This window comes from Uranotaenia lowii, chromosome 3 (genome assembly GCF_029784155.1).
Source record: "Uranotaenia lowii strain MFRU-FL chromosome 3, ASM2978415v1, whole genome shotgun sequence".
Taxonomy (NCBI): Eukaryota; Metazoa; Arthropoda; class Insecta; order Diptera; family Culicidae; genus Uranotaenia; species Uranotaenia lowii.
In genome coordinates, this window is record NC_073693.1 from 121,305,469 (window position 1) to 121,321,168 (window position 15,700).

General features: G+C 31.8%; 1 protein-coding gene across 1 annotated transcript; it reads right to left on the reverse strand.

Moving 5' to 3' along the window:
* Positions 1-152: 152 nt before the first annotated feature.
* On the reverse strand, positions 153-15,700 carry LOC129757938 (keratin-associated protein 19-3-like). The gene is made up of 2 exons (XM_055755343.1): positions 15,632-15,700; positions 153-516 (listed from the first exon to the last, which is right to left on the reverse strand). The coding sequence occupies exons 1-2, from the start codon at positions 15,638-15,640 to the stop codon at positions 196-198; spliced, it is 330 nt and encodes a 109-aa protein (XP_055611318.1). The 5' UTR covers positions 15,641-15,700; the 3' UTR covers positions 153-195.

A 15,700-nucleotide genomic window follows, 5' to 3' on the forward strand; every position in this document is an offset into this window, starting at 1 on the left:
TGAATGAAACTGAGAAAATTCATTTTTGTCACACCCTTCTTATAAGCAAAAATATTTTTTTTCCCTAGAAGTTCTTTTACATGAACATTTTTAGTTTACAAGCAGTAAAAAAAACATACAAATATTTTCCAAAGTTTTATTTTCACTCAAAAAAAACCCCATCACTCAAAACTTTTAAAAAATCTCACCTTCCAATTATCCGTGGTGATGATGATATCCTCCATAACCTCCATACCCTCCGTAACCTCCATAGCCCCCGTATCCGCCATACCCTCCATAGCCGAGTCCTCCACCATATCCACCGTATCCGACTCCAACGACTGGAACACCGATGCCGATTCCAATCCCAGGGAATCCTCCTCCGTAGCCATACCCTCCATAGCCTCCTCCATAGCCGTGATGGGCACTCTCCGCTCCCTCCAGCTCCTCGGAACTCAACCCTCCGATATCCACCAAGGTTTCGAGGAGGGGTTTGGCCACCACTGTCGTCACCAGTAGAGTAACGATAGCCGCTATCTGGAAATATTTATAAGTTAGGGAAAAAATCAGTACCTAATGGTTAAACGATTTTTTCATGAAAGAAATTGACCCAACAAGAAAAAGGAAATCTAAACCAAAAAACAAAACAAAAAGCAGGATCGACAGAAGAATAAAAATACATAGTAAGTGAATGATCATATAAGTTGATTGCAAAATAATTGTATGTATTATTTTCACTTTTTTGAAAATTCTTAAGCTAAAGGTTTTATAAGCAACTATCTGAACCAATATCTACCTAAGTGATTCCTTCCGTCTCAAATTTTGGAATGTTAGAGGGCGTCGAAAGGATTCAGGGGGTCTTTGAGGTCGGATTTAAATTATTTTTGTTACGAAAATAAAACATAGATATTAGAAATGACATATCTCAAATTGCAGAACAACTTGGAATTAAAATGTCAACCCAAAGATGATATCGTTGATGCGATTTTCATTAATAACACTAGTGTACAGCATTTATGAACTAAGAAAGTTGAAGATCACTTCTGATGTGAAATCGGGCGTTGAATCTATAGGGGAGAATGAGGATACTTGATCCCTGGGGATACTTGATTCCTTAGCTATATCTCGAAACTGGAATGTCTTACAAAGATCAAATGTTCTAGAAAAATGTGCCAAAATGGGCAAAATAACAATGCTTGTAGTTTAAAAATTTTTAACAAAATAATTGTTTGAGTAATTGAACTTTGTTTGAAAAATTTCAAAAAATGTAACTTGAAGATCTTTTTGTGTCACTTTAAAATGTTCCTTACATGGGAAAATTATGAAAAAAATATTTGTTCCAATGCATCAATCGTTCGAGCGTAAAATGAACTTCATAATGCCATATTTTCAAAGCAATGGAAAACTCTCAACTTTTTTCAGAAAAAGTTTTCTAAAATGTTGATTATGGGTACAATTGATCCCCTAGAGTTGGGTACAATTGATCCCCCTTCCAAACGGCATATTCTTCTTCTGAATTGATCGTTATGATTGCTGATTACGAAATTACTAATATTTATCCAAAAACTAATATTTATCAAACAATTGTCTGAAGAAAAGAGCAAAAATAATTAATTTTCTCCTAATTAAAAAAATAGCGCCTTTAAGTATGCAATGTTATTAGCGTTGAGACGAAGTTTTAGAATGTTCTTCTTATGTCTGCTATAAATTGTGAAATGAGAACAAACATGACCAAAATAGTCAATTAACATTCTATCTTGGGGTTTTGTTTGATTTTTATACAAGGATTAGGGATTCCTGAATTAAAGATCAAGTCACCTTCAATAGGGGATCAAGTCTCCCCTAACTTCAGAAAAATCGCAATTTTTTTACTCCCACGAAAATGCTTCTAGTTTATCAACGGGTTCAAGTATCGTTCTAATTTTTGAAGCATAGAAACTTGAAGTTACAAGCTGTCAGAAAATTTCAAAGACGGCGAGTTGCTAAATTTTTCCAAAAAGATATGGTGAAAATAAGAAAAGGGGATCAAGTATCCCCACTCTCCCCTATATATATAAAAAGCAATTTCTGTAGGGGAGAATGAGGATACTTGATCCCTGGGGATACTTGATTCCTTAGCTATATCTCGAAACTGGAATGTCTTACAAAGATCAAATGTTCAAGAAAAATGTGCCAAAATGAGCAAAATAACAATACTTGTAGTTTAAAAAATTTAACAAAATAATTGTTTGAGTAATTGAACTTTGTTTGAAAAATTTCACAAAATGTAACTTGAAGATCTTTTTCCATCACTTTAAAATGTTTCTTACATGGAAAAATTATGGAAAAAATATTTGTTCCAATGTATGAATCGTTCAAGCGTAAAATGAACTTCATAATGCCATATTTTCAAAGCAATGGAAAACTCTTAACTTTTTTCAGAAAAAGTTTTCTAAAATGTTGATTATGGGTACAATTGATCCCCTAGAATTGGGTACAATTGATCCCCCTTCCAAACGGCATATTCTTCTTCTGAATTGATCGTTATGATTTCTGATTACGAAATTACTAATATTTATCCAAAAACTAATATTTATCAAACAATTGTCTGAAGAAAAGAGCAAAAATAATTAATTTTCCCTTAATTATAGAAAATAGCGCCTTTAAGTATGCAATGTTATTAGCGTTGAGACAAAGTTATAGAATTTTCTTCTTATGTCTGCTATAAATTGTGAAATGAGAACAAACATGACCAAAATAGTCAATTAACATTCTATCTTGGGGTTTTGTTTGATTTTTATTCAAGGATTAGGGCTTCCTGAATAAAAGATCAAGTCTCCTTCAATAAGGGATCAAGTCTCCCCTAACTTCAGAAAAATCGCAATTTTTTTACTCCCACGAAAATGCTTCCAGTTCATCAACGGGTTCAAGTATCGTTCTAATTTTTGGAGCATAGAAATTTGAAGTTACAAGCTGTCAGAAAATGTCGAAGGCGACGAGTTGCTAAATTTTTCCAAAAAGATATGGTGAAAATAAGAAAAGGGGATCAAGTATCCCCACTCTCCCCTATGTTTGTTTGTTTGTTTGTTTGTTTGTTTGTTTGTTTGTTTGTTTGTTTGTTTGTTTGTCCTCTATAGACTCAGCCGTCTTAAGAGCTAGAGGTCAGAAATTTGGCATGGATGCTCATTAGGACCAGGAAGGATGAAAAATGGTTTCAGATTTACGGATGACCCCTTCTGAAGGGGGTCGTCCATACAAGACAAAATTTGTTTTCGCGATATTAACGTTTTTTTTGTCGGATCGTGTTGAAAATTTGCACATGAATGTTTTGAAAAACGTGTAATTGATTTCAGGTGTCAAAGTGTGTGTAAGGGGTCAGCTAAAGGGGTCGTCCATATTAACTGTTCGCTGTTTTTGCGATATTAACGTTATTATACATCGTATTCAGCTGAAAATTGATACACGGTAGTTTTGAGTGACGTGCAATCGATTTGAGGCATCAAATTCAGTTTAAGGGGCTGGCAAAAGGGGTCGTCCATATAAACTTTTCAATATCTTAGTGATATTGACGTTTTTATACATCGGATTGGGATGAAAATTTGCATATGGGAGTTATTAGGGACAAAAAATTGATTTCACTCATCCAAATTAAAAACAGGGGTCGGCCAAGGGGGTCATCCATATTAACTATTCACTGTAAATGCGGTATTGTCGTTATTATACATCGGATTCAATTGAAAATTGGTACACGAGAGTTTTGAAGGACGAACAATGGATTTCAGGTATTAAATTCAGTGTAAGGGGTCGGCAAAGGGGGTCGTCCATATGACCCTTTCAATATTTTTGCAATATCGACGTTATTTGACATCGGATTGTAATGAAAACTTGCACACGGTAGTTTTCTGGGACGGGCAATCGATTTCAGTTGTCAAATGTTTTGCCAGGGGTCGACGAAAGGGGTCGTCCATATTAATTAATTTTTCAATGTTTTTAGCAATATTGACGTTATTATGCAATGGATTGCTTTGAAAATTTGCACACGGGAGTTTTGAGAGAAGGGCAATCAATTTCAGGTATCAGAGAGTGTATAAGAGGCCACCGAAAGGGGTTTAACTTTTTGGCAATAATTGCGTTGTTATGCAACGATTAAGTCAAAATTTATAAACGGGAGTTTTTTGGCACGGTAAACTGATTCCTGATTTTAAATTTAGTAGCAGACGACAAAAAAAGTAATCGTCCAATATGTTTGCAATTATTACTTAACAATCAATTCGGAAGTGCATCTGAAAAATGTTCGGCAATTGACTTACATAAAAACTGTTCATGACATATTCCAAGTTCAAAACGAAACGGAGTTCGTATGGGATCAGCTAGTCCAAAAATGAAATTTAAAAAAATTCTCAGAAAAATAGGTTTTGAAGAATGCTCCAAATATTATATTTTGTAAAACTAAAAAAAAAAGTACTTGTACCCATATTCAAATATGATGCTATGATATTGATTACTCACGATTGGTATAGAGGCTAAACTTTGGTAGTAGGCATACATAAAAAACAACTTAAGTGAATAAGTGCTGGGGTAGATTGTCATAATGTGCGTTTTGGATTTTTAAAACATTACTGAATTAAATTTTAAAAAGATTCAAGAGTTATGTGTAGTTCAAAGTATATTAAAACAGTTTTACACGAAATGCACGAGTTTTCATAATTTTTGAATGGTGAATGTTCAACGCTTTTAGGTATGAGTTCTTGAATTAGAAAAATCATATTTTTTCTGTTTCTCTCGACATTGATTTCTTTTTGACAAACAAGTCGGATTGAAAATTAATATATGGAAAAATGAATTAAGATTTGCTCCAAAAGCATTAGCATTTTTATTCATGATTGAAGAATTCGAATCTTGAATTCAGGTTCAAAATCAAAAAGATAAGCTTTAAAATGAATTTTAAAATCAAGAAAAAATAATATTTTGTTGAGGAATTCAAATTTCATTTATATAAAAAATTATAATTTTGGTTGTTAATTCAATTGAAAAATTTAAAATTATTGATCAAAGTCAGTTTTTTACACAAATGAACTGAAAATCACAAGCATAAAATATAATTAAAAAAAATCTATATAAACATGGCGTATGAATATTCCAGTTTTTTACGACGCAATTTCTAAATTTAAAATTTAATTTGGATAGAGTTTGTAATTCGGTTTGTAAAAAAGTGGTTGAAACCACTAATTTGTATTTTCTCAATTTTACCTTTAAAAGTCGATTTATTTTCTATTTTTTTGTTTTTTTTTAAAAGAAATTGAAGGTTTTCATAAGAGAACATATTCTTTGCTCAAATGAAATAAGTTAAATCTACCAGACTCTTAAGTAAATTCAATGATTTAAACTATCTATTTTCCCTATTTTAATCCTGAAAAATTTCATCAAACAAATAAAGCATACTAGTTTGAAGTTTTGAGTTTGCATTTTTAAAAGTTACTACTACTTGAAACGAAATATTATAAAATTAAAAGAACGATTAAAATAAAATGCAAGTGCAACAAATGTTTTTAACGGTTTTTTTTTTTCAACCATTCACAGTAAATTTTTGCCTCGATTTCCAGCAAAAAAAAATTGCTGGAAACGTCCAACAATTGAAATTTTTGCTTCCCAGCACTTGATCTGCATAGCTGAAAAACCAGCAATCGATCTGTCAAACTTGAATTTTTTTTCAGTTTTTTTTTCGCTGCATGTTTGCGACTGTTTGTCGTTTCAACAATGACGGTGACGGAGTTGGAAGGTAAATTTTATTTGACAAATGAATTTCAATAAATTTACGATTGCCATTGTTTTCCTCCACATTTCAGCGATGGTGCGATGAAACCAAGGATCATATGGAGGCTGGTATATTTAAGCCTCGGCGCACAGCCGCATTCCGCTGCAGGAAGAATATTGATTCATTTTAACTTCAATCTATTATATAAAATTCTCTTGTAACGGTGTTTGTAGTACTACTCCTCCGAAACTACCCAAACGATTCAAATGAAATTATTTTTAGAATATTCTGTAGGCATGCGAATCGGTTTATATCGAATAAAAACAACAAAAAGTTGCATCAATTGTCCGTAATCATTAAATTTGTAATAAATTGAATCAAATTAAAGTCATGGCCTTCGATTTTTTCGAGATTTTCTTTACTTTGGGCGCCAGGCGGGCTGTTTGTTTTTCGTCTCTATGGTAGAGGCGTCGCCAGCAAACGTCGTGAGAGGATAGTAACCAGGGCATAGCATACTGCTTAGTGGGAATATTTGGGCGCCTATTTCTCAACCAAACATAATTTCATCGCACGTGGCGGCGATATGAAGCCTAGATGTGTTTTATTTTCCACTTGATTCCTAGCTTATTTGTACAGCACATATGAATAAATGAAGCCTAGATGTGACTCAGATTGATATTTTACAGATCAAATCAAAACCATTAAAACGATTTTAAATATTAAAACTGTTTTGATTTCATGTTAATTGAACCAGCAATGTTTGTCTAAGAAACATGAATTTGATACTGATGCATATGAAAAAATGGTATGACTCTTTGCGGACGTATTTACGTACGATTGAATAATCCAATACGCCTAGAAACATTTTTCGAACATGTACAAATGTGCTCAACTGAAGATAAATAAAAGTGTGTTTTTGTTTAACATATTTCGGCTACATAGAAAAGACTTTAAAAACCTTTTTTTTTGTTTTTGATATTCCAGAAGCAGAATTTTTTGATAAGTATTTATTATTTCATTTTTATTTATAGTTTACGGTCTTCGACAACTTAATATGATTTAGACTGTTTTCTTAATCTATGCTTAAAACTATCTTTACCAATATTATAATTATGACCTAAAAATGTTGAGAATTATATAAACTCCTGTCATTTCACACGGTGAAACAAGTGGCAACGCGCCTTTAAGCCATGAAACATATACCTTTAAGGATTGTTTTTCTTTAAAATGATCAGAAAGGGTATCCCGAAGCGGATATTAATAATTGTTCAATGTCTTTGTAAATGTAGGTCTTATGATAAAACAGTGTTCAGTGAAATTGAAGTACCAATCATTATTTTATTCTAGAGATAAACTGCAGATGTATCATTGAAAGTTGATAAAAAAGACAAACAGGAACAAGTATTAAACTCATTTTAAAGTCTTCACACTGACGCATCTGAAAAAGAGCAATGTGATTTCACTTCCATCAATAAATGAGACAAATCTATACTTAGATATTTTGTTTTGAAAGAATATGAAAGTTGAACTGTGATGATATCCGTTCGCTCTTGCCCCGATGTTTGTTTATTGAATATTACAATTTGAAATAAAAATAAGACACTTAAATGTTTTTTGAGATTTTATGGTATATTTACATGAATTCATGAAATCGCCGTAGCCTTAACAGATTAGTTCTTTTCGATCTATTTGATTTTTCTTGCATTGCAATTAAAATGTTATTGAATTTTGAAAACATTACATAATCTTAAATAAAATCGCAGATCACCTCCAACACTGTTCAGAACACCCCAATGCTTCGGTTAGAATCTTTAGAACCAATGGTTCAAATTGGCAGAATTGTACTTAAGGATAAAAAAGAAAATAAAAATGCTGCAATTCGGTTGAATAACAAACTGTTTAGATTGATTGATATTTTGCTCCTTTCTAAACAAATCATTTTCTTGATTAATTGGGTTAGTGTTCAATGGAATTTAATTTGCATGTTTTGCTCGAACAAATTAAAAAACGTCGAACTTTTTATTTTGGACATGATTTTGATGAAAATATGGATATTATTTAATAACCAATTCTTCCAAGGGTAAGGATAGTGAACAAAAAGCTGCTTGAAAATGGTTAGTAAAAAACCTTCCCTAATGTTTTTTATTTCTTCGGTTCTAAAAAATATACGATCCGAAGCTACTCGGGAGCTGAAAGTGCTGCGTTAGACAGAATATTGGGCAAATACTTTTTCCATAAATTTTTAATGCAATTAATTCCAATTAATGAGAAACTTTTGAATTCGATTTCAACCTTAAAGTAAACTCGAGCAAAGCGGAGTAAATCAACTAAATGGTATTCAATAAATGAAACAGAGATATTATCAGTTTATATGTTGTTATTTATGGAACAACTTACAAAGAGTGGTTACGTTGAGTGTTGAAAAAATGTTTTTTGCAACGGAAAGCTGATACCTGATACCATTCGGCAATATTCAAAGCATCCGAATCCCAGAAAAGTAAATGAAAAGTATTCATATAGATGTAAGATGCATGTAAGATTGATTGAAAGTATGTATTTCTTTGATTATTTATGTGAAGACCCGTAGAATTTAGTTAAAATTCTTAGGTTTGATTCCGATAGAATTAAGAGGGACAATTCGAGTAAACGGAAAGGAAGGATATGTAAAAAAACTAGGACATGTTTACGAAAGAGCGAAAATGGACATGGTAAGACGAAGTTTACCGGGTCTGCTAGTCTATATATATAAAAATGAATGTTTGTCTGTCTGTCTGTTCCCTATAGACTCGGAAACTACTGAACCGATCATCGTCAAAACTGGCATCTGAGGGTTTTTGAGACCGGGGATGGTTTCTGTTATAGTCAAAACTCTATCCGACTTAAGGAAGGAGAGGCTTCCATACAAAATTTGTAGTTTTTCGAAACAAATTAAAGTCATGACATCCATTTTCTTGAGATTTTTTTTTCCTTTGGGCGGTTTGTTTTTCGTCTCTATGGTCGAGGCGTCGCAAGCCGACGTCGCAAAAGGAAAGTAACCCAGGCATAGCATACTGATCAGCAGGAATATTTTGGCGCGTATTTCTCAACCAAGCATATTTTCTTTGAGGGGTTTGTTTTTCGTCTCCATGGGCGAGCAAACGTCGTCGCAAGAGGATAGTAACCAAAGCACTGTTCATTGATTGCTGGAAAATTTAACAATAAAGCGCCTGTTTCTCAAACACGTGGGGCGATATGCAACCTAGATGTGTTTTTTCTTGCTTATTTGATTTGTACACAGCACGTGGTAATAAATGACGCCTCGATGTGACACGGATTGGAATTTTATCAATCGAATCAAAACCAATTGAAAGATTTGCATAAATACTTCCATATTTAGTTCGTGTTAATGTAAGTAGAATTCGACTTTTCATTCAAGGAACATTAGAACATGTTCAAACGTTCAACTTTTACTGTTAAAAAAATTAAAAATAATGTTTTCTTCTAGAAATTGTTAGTTCGGCCCAAAAACACAACTGAAACGAATTTAGAAATGAAAATGGGAGCTTTTTATTTTAAATAATTCTGAAAAACCATCGTACTTTTTGCTTACATACCAATTCAAGTACGTACTTAACATGAAAAGTGTTTTTGTGTTGGATGGCTGCATAAAAGAGATCTTTGATCCGCTTCGTTTTTGAAAAGGGAGACTTTAGAACTGATATTCAACTGGACGCAAAATTTTTAGTTTACCCTTAAAGTGTTAAAAACAATATTCCCTTCTGTCAACTTACACGGTGGGGCAAGGGCAAACGTCAAACTTTTAAGAAATTCATCTTTAAAATGATTCAATATGTTGGAAAGACCAAAAGGGGAGTAACAAACCTAAATTTATATTGCAGGAATACTGCAGATATATCAGTGAAACTTGATAGAACAAAAAACAGGAATTCGTATTAAATCCATTTTAAAGCCTGACGCATCTGTAAATAAGCTTTGCATTGACACTTGCCCCAATAAACGGAACAAATGTAAACTTAGAAATTTGTTTCATTTTTGAATATTTGACTTTCAAAGAGAAAATAAAAAAAACGCTAAGAACTTATTAAGTGATGCAACTGATATTTTTAATATATTAATATGTTTACCGTAGTAAATTTATTTAGAAAAAAAGAAATTTGCACTGTATTTAATACATAACTAATTTAATATATTTTTCATTACCATGGTAAGGGCTGTTTGGGTATCGAGCCGGTTAAATTTGCCTACCTTCTTCAAGCAGTGGGGGACAAAATTGAAAAAGATGGGAGAGCTCCCATGTAAATTTAAGATAAAGATCTTTTCAAAGGAGGGCCATATTTAAAAAGGTTTTTTTGGGTACAGAGTACAAATTTCAGATCTTGAAAAACGAGTTCAGAGATCAAGTTTCAGAAAATAATAAATACCATCTTTGAATTGCAATTCAGAACTGCAGCTGCAGCTCTCATTTCAAAGTTGTTGGTTCTGAAGTATGATGAAGTTTGATTTAAAAAAAATGCTCTCTAAAATCTAAATTTGAATAAATTTTTACAAATTACATTTATTTCTGGAAGGTGTAGCAAAGCACAACGGGTCAGCTAGTATGTCAATAAAGATCAAATTACAACAATGAATACACACAATTTCGACACATGCCTGGCTTGAGAACCATTGAAATTTAAACTAAAATTTGAATCAAAAAATTTCCGGTTTTTTTTTAAAGGATTTGCTTATTTCCAGCACTTTAAGATTGCTGATTTCCCAGCAACTGAGATTGCTGATCGTTTCCAGTAATTTTTATTCCTGAAAATTTTGCTGGAAAACCAGCGGTACAAAAACCAGAAAAATTTTGCTGGATTCCAGCAAAATATAATTTGCTGTGTGCATAGTTCGAATAAAAATATCATAGAATGTCACCTTACCCCTCCCCCTACCCATGCGGCGGTTATTCCTACGGCCCTATAATCTCAAAACTATGAGAGGTACTCATTTTAACCCTCATCCGTTCCTGAAATTCTAACCCGTTACAGTCTCTGAAGTGTCAATTTGAAATTCCTGGCTAAAACTAATATATCTCTTGTGTTTCTCAGATGATTTTCTAAAGAAATTTAGTACAGACCCCGTTCGATTTTGGCAACATTCGATTTTGGCAACATCCGAGCAAAAACCGTTCGATTTTGGCAACATCCTAAAACGACGGTTTTTTTTGTAACTTTTTCATTTTCTATTTTCATTTCACTTTAATCAAAATTAATGTAAAACGTAATATTAGCATGAAATTTTTGCAATTTGGCTTATTTATAATAGTTTTAAACTGTAAAAACACGATTTTTTCCATGTGTTATTGCTTAAAACTAATATAATTGAGCCAAATCGAAAAATTTCATGCTATTATAAGGTTTTACATCAATTTTGAATCATTTAAAATTAAAATTTGAAATAAAAAAGTGACAAAAAAAAACCGTTCGATTTTGGCAACATTCGATTTTGGCAACATAAAATTCACGGGCGTGTTGCCAAAAACGAACGGGGTCTGTATTATTATAATTTATTTGGGAACTTTTCACCATGAAATAGATGGTTTTGTAAACTTAGTAATATAACTCAAAAATGTTTCTCAAACATTATAAACTTACAACACATTAAATTCCGTTATTCAAAGTAGAAAAAAATCTCAAGAAACATGCTTCTAAATAAAAGACTGTAGATAAGCTACAGAATGCTTAAAAAAATTTAAACAAGTGTCCGAGAAAGCTGAATTTAGAACCCATACGTTTGACATAAGTTTAATTTTTTGTTTTTTTAAGATCATGAACAAAACAAATGTAAAAAGAGGTGGGAAACCCGGACTTATCAATCAATGCACCGTAAAAATTGTTTCAGTCACACTAGATAAATTTTGAAGACAGGGTTGGAAAGTTTAAATAATCTGGCACAAAATTCGAAAACATTTACCTTTGAAACTTCGTCAAAATTTTTGTGTTCCGTAATTTAAAATTCTAAAGATGCGAAATTGTGCCAAACTACGTCAACTTTCCAATACTCTGTTCAAAATTTATCTGCTATGACTAAAACAATTTTGACGGTTCATTGATTGAAATGTATGGTTTTTACAGTACTCAATTACATTTGTTGTGGTCAGGGTCTTAAAAAATTTCAAAAAATATATTCTTTGCATCGTACAGCTTCTAATTTCAGCTTTCCAGTAAACCAAGTGAGTTTTTAAGCATTTCATAGCTTATCTACAGTCTTTTTTCCGAATCATGTTTTTTGGACTTTTTCTTAGACTATGAATAACGGAAAATTGATACCTTGTAGGTGAATAATGTTTGGAAACAAATTTTAATTACATTAAAAAGTTTCCGAAATTAAAATTTTGTACAAAATGGTTGAAAAACAGGAGAAAAAAGCGGTTTTAAGTGAGGAGTGTCAAATTGACACTCAAGGTCTGATTAGGGAATTTTTTTCCTGCGTTTTAAGGGTGCGTTCTTAAAAAAATGACGCAAAATTAAAGATTTCTAGAATTCATCGAGGGTCTCCAAAGAAATTGTATATTTTGGTTGCACCCGAATAAAATTACAAGTTACAAAATTCGAATAGTGTCCTATTGATACTCAAGAGCGGATTAGGGTTAAGCATAATTCAGAACAGTGAAAAAATTTAAATAATTTTGATGCACTAAAAATTCAATTATCAATTAAAAAAAATCACATAAAACCATTTCGTTTTATGAGATAGATTGATGAGTCCATTTTAATTTTTATTCGAACAAACTAACACCTTTTTGGTCCACAGGAACATGTTTATTATTCCAGATATTCAATTGGAGATGAGGGTTGCAACTTGGCCTTTGATTTGTATGGAAAACATACTGACGTTGTTCCGATAATGTTTCTTATTTCGTTTTCTTGAAAAGTTTTTGTATCTACATGTAAATCAATTGAAATTTCCATAAATCAACTTCAAATAATTTTCTGCCAACAAATTTGTTTGAATAATACCGCAAATTGATCAATTTACAAAAAAAAAGTTTGTTTTCCAAAAATAAATAGTTTTTTTTTCTCATGAAAAGAGTTTAACAACATTGCTGGATCAGATTATACAAGCGTCGTAATTATTGATATAACACAAGAAAATAATTGACAGCTATTAACCTATCCTATAGCTATTAAATGTTTTTCATAAAATTTTCAAAATTTCTCTTAAATAAGGAGGAAATACAAAGCCTAGTCACCATCGATTTTCAGCTTTTTTCTACACCAATTTGACTGAAGTTTTCGGATAAAAATGACTGATTTTCAAGAATTACCTAAATACCGGATACCAATAGAGTTCTCATGCTTTAAAAAAAAATTGAAACCGTAACCATGTTCATTAATTAATCAAATCGAACCACTTGAACAACAAGCTAATGGAACTTTGGCAACAATATCAAACAAAAGGTAATTAAAGATTGCTTGAAATTCCCTTCCACGATCTCAATAGGGGAATATGTTCTATTATGCCCCACCCCACCCAATCGAATCGCTGATTTGCTATGTATTCCACGTATATTTTGTTTAAATAACGAGTATACTCGTTGAATAATAGTGTTTTTACAAATTCCTATGATTTTTTATCATTGAAATTCATTCAGTTGCTTTCAAAACTTGATTTTTTAAACCATATTCAAAGCCTCAGAGTAAAACTGTGTTGCAAGTACGCGCCTAGCTGCCAGATCCCGGCAACGTTACACGATTTGTCTATGTATCGTGTGACCAACATCTTTTAAATAAGTCTTGGTGAATTTCGTTTTTAAGCTTTTTTTCCTCAGATTTAAGCTTTTTTTTTGCCTTGAGAGCAAAGAAGATTAAAGCTCAAATCTGAAGAAAAAAGTTTAAAACTGTCATAAAAAGCTTAAATCTGAGAGATGTGTGGAGCACGGTTTGTATAACATTGCCGGGATCTGCTAGCAGCCGAACACACCTGAAAGCCAGATTCCGGCAATGTTATACAAACCGTGTGGTGCACATCTCTCAGATTTAAGCTTTTTTTTTTACATGGACTATGGACTAATAATAATTAAAAAAAAGGGTGTTTTTGGTCTAAATTAACGCTCAAAAATGGTTTTTAACTCTTTGTTAACTATTACTGATAATTATCCGGTTTGAAAAATCAATGCTATTTTCAGCATATTCCGATTGGCGCGTTAAAACGAAATCATGGGCTGTGATAGAACAAAGCCATTAAAAGCATATTTTAATGAGTTCAGTATGATTTTTAAGCATAAAATCATAGTTTACTCCACTATCGATGTATCAGAAAATAATGTCTTATTCAGTAAAATCTGACCATAGGGAGGGGTTGCATATGAGACCCAAGCGTGAATGGGATTCTAAGGTATTTTGCAAGAGAGTAGCAAAAAACACTAATTTTTTAACAATAACTATTTTCTTCATTGTCTGATTGAGTTTATAAATATTTTTCTTATTGTCTATTTTGAGACAAAAATTTAACTCGAAGACTGCAACACGATTGGACTTAAAACAAAAAAGTTATTGTCGTTCAAAGATTGTATTTTTTCCGCAAAATGTAATTTTTACACATAATGAGTAAATTAAACACAATACGACTTCTAAAATGTTACCATCGAGTCAGAAACTGTCGAAAAAACCAAATTTTCTAGAAAAAATTGCATTTTGTTAGTTGTTTTTTTTTCTATAACAACCTCACTAATATCAACAATACTGTTGATTATACCTTCGTAAAAATGAAGTTCAAATGATCGAAAGCAAATTGAAAAAAGAGGTTTAAATACAATGTTAGGCAGTTCGAGATATTTGAATATAAGTCCAAGTACATTTTTTATTTTTCCAAAATTTCATATGTGGAGCATTTCTCAAAAGCTGTTCTATTGAAATTTTTAAATATGATTTTCGGATTCAGCGCTGATTCAAATTAAAATTTCGGTCCGTTGATGAAGTTTACGATTTTTTTTAAATTTTAGAAAACTAGTGTTATTTTGTACATCTCATCGGATTTTTGTTTAGGAAGATAAAATTTAATACAAATTTGGTTAGATTCACCAGTGATTGTCTGAATAAACACATTCCTTTTGGAATTTGAACATATCACTTCTACCTACGTTTTCATTTGAAATTTTCCATTAAATTTAGTAAGCTTCTCATGAAATCAACTGAAAATTTAAATCTTTTAAACATTTCCTTTTAACAAATTATATAAAAAAAAATTTCAAAGCTATTTATTTTTGAAAGGTATGCTTCAAAGCAATTGAGCATTCCTTGAAAAAATGTTAAAAAAAACATTGGAAATACCTATGTGGCTTGAACAAAATTTAAATAATTGGGTTTGAAAATGATTTGTTTAAGCTTGAATCTTATATATTCTTTGACAAAAAAAGGAAATTTCTTAAAAAATTTAATTAGATAAGGATCACAAAGAGATACGGAAAAATTAGCAAAAGGTAGCGATAAGTGGAAAATACTTGATGAATAAATCACAAATTTAAAAAATATTATATTTTCCAACAGATGTATGTATATTCAGATACTCAGCCCTTGCAGCCCCATGGTTACTTAGGTGTCGTTTTAGACTAAATTTGCTAGAATTCAATGACGTTGGATTTTAACCGTGTTCCTTAAAATGTTTTTTAATTATAGACTAGCTACTTTCAGCAAATCGCAGATCGGGACATTTGAGTGTTTTTTGCTAATTGTATGAAAAAAAAATTATTTTTTAGCGGCTCAGTAAATTTACTATAAAATTAAGTTCATCACGGTCACTTAACACGCACCATTAACATACATTTTATTTCTGTAGATCAAAGAAATTTTTTTAACTTAACAACGAACTTTATGCTCTTTTGTTTTTCACTTTATGTTCAATCAATCAAATATATGGCACAAACGCCAAATTGTATCTCACCTTAAACATGATGCTGGATACGAAACTTTTCGTTACTTGCTTCACGACGGATAAATCAAAACTAAACGG